At 53.2% G+C, this 11402-nt stretch overlaps 1 protein-coding gene across 1 annotated transcript; it reads right to left on the reverse strand.

The window, feature by feature from the left end:
• Positions 1-5312: 5312 nt before the first annotated feature.
• Positions 5313-11067, reverse strand: Ecm1 (extracellular matrix protein 1). The gene is made up of 11 exons (XM_051157718.1): positions 10998-11067; positions 9922-9984; positions 9648-9755; positions 9417-9494; positions 9257-9358; positions 8289-8342; positions 7755-8038; positions 7095-7469; positions 6375-6595; positions 5977-6064; positions 5313-5635 (listed from the first exon to the last, which is right to left on the reverse strand). Exons 1-11 carry the CDS (start codon positions 11065-11067, stop codon positions 5405-5407), a joined length of 1674 nt encoding a protein of 557 aa, XP_051013675.1. The 3' UTR covers positions 5313-5404.
• Positions 11068-11402: the final 335 nt, after the last annotated feature.

The raw sequence follows: 11402 nt of genomic DNA on the forward strand, positions 1-11402 counted from the left end.
ACTTGTATCTTCCCATTCCCCCTCCCTCCTGCTTCCACTCTGTTCCCCTCCCCTATGTCTGTGACAGAAGGGGACCTCCTCCTATCAGGTCTCATCCTGGTAGCCTGCTTATCCTTTCTCTGAGTGCCACCAGGCCTCCCACCATGGGGAAGTGGTCACATATGGGGCCCCAGAGTTCATGTCAGAGTCAGTCCCCACTCTCCACACAACTGCAGAGAATGTCCTGTCCATTGGCTAGATCAGAGTAGGGGTTTGATGTTTACTATTGTATTGTCCTTGGTTGGTGCAGTAGTTTGAGCAGAGCCCCCCGCTGGGCCCAGATCCACCTGTCGTGATGTTCTTTTTTAGGTTGCTAGGACCCTCTGGGTCCTTCTATTTCTCCATTTCCTATATTTCTCTTACCTAGAGTCTCAGTAGGATGTCCTCACATCTATCCCAATCTCCTGGTAAGTGAAGACTTTCATGGAACATCCCTTTTAGGCTAGTGTGCAATTATAAGTGAGTATATACCATGTGAGTCTTTCTGCTTCTGGGTTAACTCACTCAGTATGATCATTTCTAGTTCCATCCATTTGTCCGAAGATTTTGGGATTTCCGTTTTTAATAGCTGAGTAGTATTTCATAGTGTAAAAGTACCACAGTTTCTTTATCTATTCTTCAACTGAGGAACATTTAGGTTGTTTCCAGGTTCTGGCTATTATGAATAAGGCCACTATGAACATGATTGAGTGTATGTCCTTGTTGTGTGGTGGAGCATTTTTTGGGTATATTCCAAGGAGTGGAATAGCTGGGTCTTGAGGAAGCCCTATTCCCCGTTTTCTGAAATAGCACCAGATAGATTTCCAAAGTGGTTGTACAAGTTTGCACTCCCACCAGCAATGAAGGAGTCTTCCTCTTTCTCCATATCTTCACCATCATGTGCTGTCACTTGAGTTTTTGATCTTAGCCATTCTGATGGGTGTAACATGGAATCTCAGAGTTGTTTTAATTTGCATTTCTTTCATGACTAAGGACGTTGAGCAGTTTTTTAAAGTGTTTCTCAGCCATTTGATATTCCTCTGTTGAGAATTCTCTGTTTAATTCTGAGCCCCATTTCTTTTTTTTTTTAATTTTTATTTATTATGTATACAGTATGCATTTGATCTCATTATAGATGGCTGTGAGCCACCATGTGGTTGCTGGGAATTGAACTCAGGACCTCTGGAAGAGCAGTCAGTGCTCTTAACCACTGAGCCATCTCTTCAGCCCCTGAGCCCCATTTCTTAATTGGGTTGTTTGGGGGTGTTTAATTTCTTGAGTTCTTTATATATTTTCCATATTAGACCTTTGTCAGATGTAGGGTTGGTGAAGATCTTTTCGCAGTCTGTAGGCTGTCGCTTTGTTCTGTTGACAGTGTCTCCTGCCTTACAGAAGCTTCTCAGCCTCACAAGGTTCCATTTGTTAATTGTTCACCTTAAGGCCTGGGCTGTTGGTGTTCTGTTCAGGAATTTGTCTCCTGTGCAAATGAGTTCCAGGCTCTTCCCCACTTTTTCTTCTAACTGATTTAGTGCCTCTGTTTTTTTTTTTTTTTTAAAGATTTATTTATTTATTATTATGTATACAGAGCTCTGCCTGCATGTACACTTGCAGATCAGAGGAGAGTATCAGATCACATTATAGATGGCTGTGAGCCACCATGTGGTTGCTGGGAATTGAACTCATGACCTCTGGATGAGCAGTCAGTGCTCCTAACCCCTGAGCCATCTCTCTAGCCCATGTCTCTAGTTTTATGTTGAGGTTTTTAATCCACTTGGACTTGAGTTTTGTGCATGGTGATAAATATGGGTCTAATTGCATTTTCTACATGTAGACATCCAGTTAGACCAGCACCATTTGTTGAGGATGCTATCCTTTTTCCACTGAATAGATTTGGCTTCTTTGTCAAAAATCAAGTGACCATGGTTTGTACATATAGGGTTTCTCTGCATAATAACCCTGGCTGTCCTAGACTTACTTTGTAGACTAAAGGGTTTCTCTGTGTGCACTTGGCTGTGTGGAATTACTTTGTAGACCAGGCTGCCTCTGCCTCCCGCTGCCTGGCAAGGTTGATTAGTTTTATGTGTTTTGTCTGCATGTGTGTAGTGTTAGCAGAGGCTGGGGGAGGGGTTCAGATCCCCTAGGGTTGTAAGCTGCTGTGGGTGCTGGGAAACCAAACGCAGATTGCCAGTCAGCGCTGTTAGCCACTGAGCCATCTCTCTAGCCCTTTATTTAAGGTTTTAAAAAAATGCGCATTGGAGGCTGGGCAGTGGTCCCAGCACTCGGGAGGCAGAGGCAGGCAGATCTCTGTGAGTTCGAGGCCAGCCTGGTCTACAAAGCAAGTCCAGGACAGCCAGGGCTACACAGAGAAACCCTGTCTCAAACAAAACAAAACAAAAAAAAGTGCATTGGTGTTTTGCTTACATGTGTGTATGTCTGTGTGAGGGTGTCAGCTCACCTGAACTGGAGTTACAGACAGTTGTGAGCTGCCATGTGGGTGCTGGGCCTAGAAGCCAGGTCCTCTGGAAGAGCAGCCCGTGTTCTCAACCTCTGAGCCATCTCTCTCTCTCTCTCTCTCTGTTTTTCGAGACAGGGTTTCTCTGTGTAGCCTTGGTTGTCCTGGACTCACTTTGTAGGCTGACCTAGAATTCACAGAGATCCACCTGCCTCTGCCTCCCGAGTGGTGGGATTAAAGTCATGTGCCACCTCTTAGTGGCCCCCCACCCTCTCCCTCCACGCTATGAGTGCTCTGTGGAATTCAGCCCACCCTCTCCGCTAGAACTGGGACTCAGAAGTCTGTGTCTCCGGAAAGATGTATTGCCAGGAGGGTCACAGACAGCCCACTCCCAGGAGTACTCTTGCACGCCCTAGCCTTGAGGTTCAGGGTTCAGGGGCAGCTTCTGAAGGACCAGGGCGCCCGTCACTGCCGTCTCTCTCCGTCTGGAGTTCAGTGCTCCCTTCCTCTGCCTGGCTGGCTCACTGCTGACAGATCATTTGGGAGATCTGATTCCTTTGTCTCCTATAAACTTAAATCTATCTTAATAGTTTATTTTCACATTGAATTTCTCTACGTTTTAACACTTCCTCCTTTCCTTGGTAACAACAATCTACTTTATGCTCTTCAAACTCACCTCCTAGTTACTAAAGCTCACACACGGAGTGTCCATCTTGGCCCTTGGTGCTGGTTTCTTTGTGGCAGCCGCTGTTCCTTCCCGTTCCCTTCCTTCCTCCCCACACACTGTGAACCCCCAGCGGTCCGGACTGTGCGCCTCGGCCCTGCACTGCCGCTGGGTACAGACAGAAGTGTCTACAAGCGTGACTCAGTTTCCTCAGCCCTCTCCCTCTGGTCAGCTCTAGCACAGGCGTACTAGAGCTCTTGCAGTCCGGGCCGGGGTTGAGGTGGGGCAATCGGCTGTGATCACCTGCTCATTGGGCCTAGTGCTGACGGACAGGAAAGATCTGCTAAGAAGTTGCTTAGGAACATCCACTAACCAAAAAATAAATAGAAGGCTGTGACCAGGCAGGAAGCGGCTGGTGTGGGTTGGGTCCTAGCCAGAGTGCATGACCGGCCTTGGTCCTCCCTCTCTGCCAGAACTGAGACTCGGAAACTGTGCTTCTTAGAAAGATGCATTGGCACGAGCGTCGCAGAGAACCCTCTCCCTCAGGGGGATCCCTGCATGCCCCACCCAGCCTTCAGCTCAGGGTTAGGGGCAGCTTCCAAGGCCTGAGGGTGCCCATCACTACCTGTCTCTGGTTCATCTCAGGACTAGAGTTCAGCCATCTTGCCTGGGAATCTGGCACGTCTGTCTGTCTGTCTGCTCACTAGATGTTTACAGAGGCAAACTCGAGCACACCCTCTGCTGGAAACTCGTGATGGCCTTTATAGGTCCAGCTAGCTCAGAAGGGTAAGGCTTACGTGCTTGTGCCTGAGGCCTTCACCCTGCCTGGTCCTGCGTGAGTCCCCAGGCTCTTCCACTTCTCTGCTATGGAAGCTTTGGGACAGGGACAGGGCTGAGATGCTGTCGAGAGTGTGCTGCCTCCAGCCCAACCCCGCCCCGTTCAGGTCCTGTCCTGCTCAGAACACACTGGCAGCCTGTCTACCCTATACGTTTGTCACACCTGCAAACAGGTTCTTGGACTGTGAACAGCCAGGGCAGAGGCTGCGTGTTTTTAAAATGTGTGTTTCCCAAGTCTAACACGATCGCTCAGCAAGTTGATGAGCCAAGCGGGAGCTCTTCCGGGTCAGAAGTGACTAAAAGCATCAGGCTGGGAGCAAAAGCAACAACAAAACCTTGTAGCTTGACGCACAGGGAGGCAGAGGCAGGCGGATCTCCGTGAGTTCAAGGCCAGCCTGGTCTACAAAGCGAGTCCAGGATAGCGGGGGGTACACAGAGAAACCCTGTCTGGAAAAACTAACGAAACAAAAGTTTGGGCTGGGGAGATAGTAAGTGCTTGCCAGCCAGTCAGGGTCTCTAGCACCTGAGGGAAGGCCAGAGGTTCTGGCTGGTGGATCCCTGAGGATCCCACTGGACAACCGGGCAGCCACTGGAATTGGTGAATTCCAGCTTTAGTCAGAGGTGGAGAGCGTAAAGTTCGAACCACATGTGTGCATATCTACACGCGCATGTGCACACTTACAAATATACCAAGAGACCACAGGCTGGCCGGGGGTGTAGCTCAGTGGCAGAGTGATTAGTTGTGAAGATGCTGGGGTTATTTTTTTTGTTGTTGTTGGTTTTTTGTTTTGTTTCGTTTTTCGAGACAGGGTATCTCTGTGTAGCCTTGGCTGTCCTGGACTCGCTTTGTAGACCAGACTGGCCTCAAACTCACAGCAATCCACCCACCTCAGCCTCCTGAGTGCTGGGATTAAAGGTGAAGATGTTGGTTTGAGCTCAGGCCCAGCAACATTAAAAAGTCAGGGTGTACTCAGGAATGCAGAGGCAGGTGGATCGCTGTGAGTTCGAGGCCAGCCTGGTCTACAAAGTGAGTCCAGGACAGCCAAGGCTACACAGAGACCCTGTCTAGAAAAACAAAAAGCAAACAGAAAAGTTAGGGTGGGCTGCCACTCAGCAAGAACATAGACTACATTTTTTTCCACCCTGAATCCCAACAGCTAGCTACCAGGGAAGTGTTCTTATAAGATATTTGATCAAGGTCATGATGACAGGTGAAGTCAAGCCACTTAAGTGTGGTCCCCCCACCTAAGGAACATCTCTGGTCAGTCAGTGGGAGCAAGGCACTGGGCCAGGTCTCCAGGAGTTTACGAGGGTGTGTTCGCGCGCTAAAGACACTGAGGATGCCACATCCAAGAGGCATTTATTGGAATGAGCGCTCAAGGAGGGTGGAGCAGGGTGGAGTCCCCCATCTAATCCTCCAGGCTCACGCTGACTCACTCTTCCTTGGGCCTGTGGGTGGAGCTGACATTTGTTTCCCCAGTTGGGCCCTGCTCCTTCTGGACAGCGGCATCCCCAGTGTCTCCAGGCACCAAAGCCACGGTCCTTAGGTAGTTAGTATTGAAACAGTTGGTTTGTTCATCCCCAGGAGACAGGCTGCAGCACAAAGCAGGATCTTTCCAGGAGTTCCTCCTGGGACCGCAGAGGTCTTCAATGAAGGCTTGTTTCTGAAAGAGAGACGTGAAACAGGGATGATCAGGGATGGGGAGGTCAGAGGTTAGGCAGGGCGGGTGCCCTGAGCCCTCCGTTGGTCAGCTTCCACTGCTGACCCGCTGGACTCCCTCCCGAGGCCCAGGGACTGCACACGCGTCCCTAGCACAGTGGGATTCCTTGTGACCGACAGATGTGCACATCTGGAAATGACAGAAGCTTGAAGCCCAGGGCAGGGAGAAGAGGTCAAGTGAGGAAGGAAGACTTCTGGGATGAGCAGGTTTGAGGTGCTGAGAAGAAGGGGCGGCCTCCACCCCTGCCTTCTCCCCTGGCCCTTCTCCCCGCACTCAGCACTCACCTCCTCTTCGCCACAGCAGGCTTGCTCCGGAAATGGCAGCTCGCAGCAGCGGACAGTCATATTGTGGATCAGTCCAGGAATCTGTTTACTGCGGGAGGTATGAAAGAGGTGGGGCCCAGGGTCTCTGTGCATCCCATAGCACCCACAGGCTGTCAGGGGCAGGGGTGTCTTACACCTGCAATCTCATTACTTGGAGTACTGAGGGGAGAGGATTGGCCCGGTTCAAAGCGAGCCTTGATCGCAGAGTGAAACTCTTTGAAAATAAATAACCCCTCTCTCTGCAAACTACCCTAATGCAACTGGGAGATCATGATTTTTGTCCTCGCCGAGGGGACCCCAGGAGGGAGGAGGTTTTTGGACAGGCAGGAGTGTCGGTAAGATCTCTGGGCAAGACTCACTGCTTGGTGAGGGCTCTTCCATTTCCACAGAGATGGCCCATGAGGTTGGGGGTGACTCGGCTGAGGTCAAGGGTCAAGATATCCCGGTCATAGTTGGGATAGGGAGCTTGGCGGGCAAAGCACTCATCACGGGCAGGGCTAGGAGGGTAGTGGCAGCATGAGTGGGGATGGGTCTTTATGGCCAGCTCCCGGTCACAGTATCCATCCAGGGTGTCCTCCCACTGTGGACCAGAGAGAGACACGTCAGAGGCCTGGCTACTTGGCCCCTTCCCCTTCCCCCATCTTGTCACTTCGGCTAGGAGATGAGGCCCTAGGGGCCAAAAGGGGGCAGGGTGAAGGACTGGAGGGCCAGGAGGCAGCTTTGGCTGTGTGGGCTTGGGAAGGCAGAAGGGAGCAACACAGATGACAGAATCTCCTAGTTGGCCGCCGGAGATGAGCTGGCACAGTAGGTACACAGAGGGTCAGGCGAGCCGGGGCTGGACTGGACGGATGGCAGGTGTGCACACGGGATCACGGGTGGCTGAGCCCAGAATGGAAGCAGGAAGGCTCAAGGTGAACAGACTCATGACAGACACACGGACGGAGGGACGGACGGACGGACGGATGGACAGTCACAAGCAGACGAATGTGGACAGATGGCTGTGGACAGATGGCTGTAGCAGCAGCAGTTGGAGCCGGGCGGGCGGGAGGGCTCCGGAGGCAGCTGGGGCGCCCACTTACAGCCTTCCACGCGCAGGTGTGGTTGTGGCCCTGGCGGCAACAGCGCTGGAACTCTGTCTCCAGCCGGGTCAGAGCCTGCAGCTGCCTCTGGATGGCGTCAGTAGCTGGAAGGTTGCGTGGCACGGAGCGGAAGCGTCTCAGGAGACAGATGTTTTTGACATTGTCCGGTGTGGGCAAGCCCGGGGGAAAAGGCAGCTGGGGCCCCGAGGACATGGCAGTCTGGTGGATGGGGCAGGGCTGGAGCCGGTAGTGTGGCCGAGGAGCACCCTTCTGGAAGCAAGAGAACCGCTCCTCCCCACGCTGTTTGCAGCACACGTGGGGTCGGGTCTTGACAGAGAACTCGGACTCACAGAACTGGGTCATTGCGTTCTCCCACTAGAGTGAGAGGGGTGGGTCAGCCCAGTGTCCACATGCCTGCCTGCCTCCCAGACTCCAGGGAAACAGCATGGCTGTCCTGGACTCTCAGGGCACACTGGGGAGGCCTTTGTGGTAGAGCCAGTGAAAGGGACCTGGGTCTCCTTCGTACCCAGGGTGAGGTGTCTAGCCCTTACACACACACATTCTCTCTCTCTCTCTCTCTCTCTCTCTCTCTCTCTCTCTCTCTCTCTCTCTCTCTCTCAGGTTAGCGGACACATACCAGTACCAGCAGCCAAACCTTACCACTAGCTTTGCACAGTCTAGGCTGGTTGTGGGGGTGCGGCAGCGGCAGCAGCGGGAATACCCAGTCTCCAGCAAGTTGAGGGTCTCTCCCTGGCGACTGAGGTGGGAGTAACCAGTCTGTGGCAGGTTCCAGGGGCCATATACCACGTGCTGACGCTCCGGAAGGCAGATCTGACCCAGATTATCTGGAGAGGGCCGTCCAGGCGGGAAGCCATCCAGCCGGTGGCCCCAGACACCTCTCCGGCTCTGCTGGCAGTGCTGGGCCCCAAAGGTGGCTGGCTTCTCTAGAGCAGAGGAAACAGTGGGGAGTAACAACGCTAAGGTAGGAGGAGCTAGGGGGGTTGGGAGCGTGGGTGGGAGACAAGGAGCTATCTGGTCTGCTTCCCTTCAGAGTCACTGAAAGGAAAAGGTAAACTGACACACAGACCTGCACACCAGGCTGGCATCAGCTCCTTCCTGAGGCTCCTGCTCCAGGGTTCTGAGCCTGAGGGGTAATGTGTGGGGACAGACAGACAGACCAGTGCTGTCACTTACCCTGTTTCTCTCTGGACTGGATGATCTCTTCTGGATCCTGGGTAGGTGGGTCTACTGGGGCAGAAGGAGACATGTAAGCGAAAGGCTTGTTGGGATGGGGGCATCTATAAAATAGCTGCCTGCTAGTTCCCAGCACGAAGGAACTCAGTGGAGAGGCAAGTGGAAACAAATGCTATTTTATATCATTTAATCATATAGCTATTTCATAGCCATTATTTCCTCCCTCCCCCCTCCCTCCCTCCCTTCCTCCCTCCCCCCTCCCCCTTCCCTTCCTCCCTCCTTCCTTCCTTCCTTCCCTCCCTTTCCTTCTCTTCCTTTTTCTTTTTTTTAAATTACTTATTTATTTAGTGTATATGAGTGCTCTATCTGCACACACACCTGCATGCCAGAAGAGGGCACCAGATCACATTATAGATGGTTGTGAGCCACCATGTGGTTGCTGGGAATTGAACTCAGGACCTCTAGAAGAGCAGCCAGTGCTCTTAACCTCTGAGCCATCTCTCCAGCCCTTCTCTTCCTTTTTTAAAGACAGGGGCCTCAATTACCCTAGGCTGGTCTTGAAGCTGAAGACAGCCTTTTTTTTGGGGGGCGGGGAGACATTGAGACAGGGTTTCTCTGTGTAGCCCTGGCTGTCCCAGAACTTGGTCTATAGACTAGGCTGCCCTTCGACTCAAAGAGATCCATCCTTCTCAGGCTCCCATGTGCCAGCGCTGCCCAGCCTAAGGATACCCCCCTCCCAAGTGCTGGGATCGTAGGGGAGTGCCACCACCACGTTGATAGGGTGCTGGGGGTCAAACCCAGAGCTGTACCAGTGCCAGGCAAGCACTCTGCCAGCCAATGGCATGGGTGTAGAGAGCAAGGTGCAGGCAGGTAAGCAGCTCACCCGGAGTTACACAGGCAGCAAGAGGCTGGGGCCTCCATGCACTCTGCCCCCAAAGCCCATGCTATGGGTGAAGAGGGCCACTTACTTTCCTTCTGCTCAATAGGGACTTGGGGGTCAGGCTGCTCTTCCTGCAGGGGCTTGGCTTCTTGAAGAGGAAAGTCCGCTGTAAGAGGGAGTAGAGGTGAGGCTGGCAGCAGTGAGATCACAGTGGGGTGCCTACCGCAGGGGGATAGGGAAGTGTTCACCTTTGTCGCCAGGGTGTTGCAAAGTGAGCCACTCTTCCTCGTAGACTGGGATGTCTTCTGGAGACAGAGGGGGCTGCACTGCAGAATGGGCAGTGTGAGCGAGCAGCCGATCCCTTCTAGCCAGACAGTGGGGCAGGGGGTAGGGAGGGCCCTTCCTCCCCACCGGGTGAACAGGAAGTACGCCAAATTAGAGGTCCCCAGGGAAACTGAGGGGGCTCGTGATGGCCTTACCTTCTCTCTGTTCCTCAAAAAGAGGAGGGTCATGCAGAGACATTTCAGAGTGGCCCATGCGGAGTCTCTGGGTTTGAGGCGGAGGGGCAGGGGGTGCTGCGTAGCCTACTAGAGGCAAGAGGGAGGGAAGACCCTGAGAGCCACAGCTAGACTCCCGACCTTGCGCTCGTCCCCCACCTCCCCATGCCACAGTGTACCACCCTGAACATTTTGTCCTGCTCTGAGCTGGAAAGCTGAGGAGGGTGGCCTGGCTGGTTCTTGGGTGGAACCTTACCTTCATGAAGGTGCAGGAAGAGGCGCTCTGGCTTCACCTCTCTCTGCCCCGAAGCCTTGAAGGCTGGAAAGAAGGAAGAACAAGTCAGGGGCAGTTTTGAGAGAGCACTTTTCTGGTGGAGGCCAAGAGTGTAGAAAGACCGCCATGAGGGAGGGAACCCCTTGTGTGGTCCCACCTTCCCTCCAGTCTCTGACACAGACCTTGATGTGAGCAGCTGGGTTCTGAGAAAACCTGACGTTGGGTCTAGAGGGAATGTGGCTGTGAAGGGAGGTTCCGACCCACCTGTCCACAAACCTCCCCCTCTGCCTTTCTCCAGGCCTCTGTGTAGGAAGCCCAGTCAGATGTTTAAGTACAACCCCTCCCCCGACACCCCCATCACCCATCAATCACCAATCTCGGCTTCTAGCTTTGGGTTTCTTTACAATGTCTGTTGTTTGTGTATGTGTGGAGGGGGCCGGTGCGTCACAGGGAGTGTGCGTAGGTCAGAGGACTTGAGGGAGTCCATTCTCTCCTTCCACGTGGGTTACTGGGATTGAATTCAGGTCACCAGTCTTACTGGCCAGCACCTCTACACACCGAGCCTCCTCAGAAGCCCGGCCCGACTTTAGGTATCTGACTTAGAGCTTGGGGCACCTAGAGCTGAACTGAAGGACGAGGCGGAGCTTCAGCAGATGCAGGCTGTATCCACTGGACAATCCCATAGTCTTCCCAGAGTTCCCTTTTGTTCAGACGTGCACAGCAGAGGGTGACCACAGGTGGACACCCCACTTGTCTTCTAACCAGTGAGGTCAGTGGACTGACTCTGAGCAGCCCGAGGGCCTTTTTCCTCCTCACACATCTCCAGACAAGGGGCTCTTAGCCTGTCAACTCACCTGTCTTTGTCTGCATGACTCCCAATTTTTGTGTTTAACAACTCTCTTTGTCTGTCCCTCTTGTGTTCCAGCCTCCCTGGCTGAAGGGTTAGGTGTCCCAGCCCTGCTGTGAGCATGCCCAGGGAAAGGAAGCCAATCACCCAACTGGGCATGAGCTGTTTGGGGCCAGGCTCCTAAGCAACTGCTGACCCCACCCCGACTCACCTCCCTCAGAGGTAACAGAAGCAAGAGCCAAGCAGGCCAAGATGAAGGCTGCTGTGGACATGGTCCCCATGCTGGGGCGAGAAGCTGGTTGTCCCAGGCAGGTCTGGACTTGAGGGCTGGCACTTGCTGCAAGCCTGCTTCTCTAGCTGCTGCTACTGCTGCTGCGAACTTCAAGGCCCTGCTGGCTCCCTTTATATCTGCCTCCCGCCCGCCCTCCGCTTCCTGCCTGCTGTGACTCAGTCCCAGCTGCCCCTCCTCTCACAGCCACTCCTCCCAAATGCCTTCTGGAGCCTCCTTACAGGACTGGGGATAATGGGGGTGATGGAGGGAACATTCAGGCTCCCCAAAACGGACAGAGATTCACGGAGCAAGCTGACATCTGAGCCCTTAATTTGTGCCTCAGTT

This window comes from Acomys russatus, chromosome 15 (genome assembly GCF_903995435.1).
Source record: "Acomys russatus chromosome 15, mAcoRus1.1, whole genome shotgun sequence".
Classification (NCBI taxonomy): Eukaryota; Metazoa; Chordata; class Mammalia; order Rodentia; family Muridae; genus Acomys; species Acomys russatus.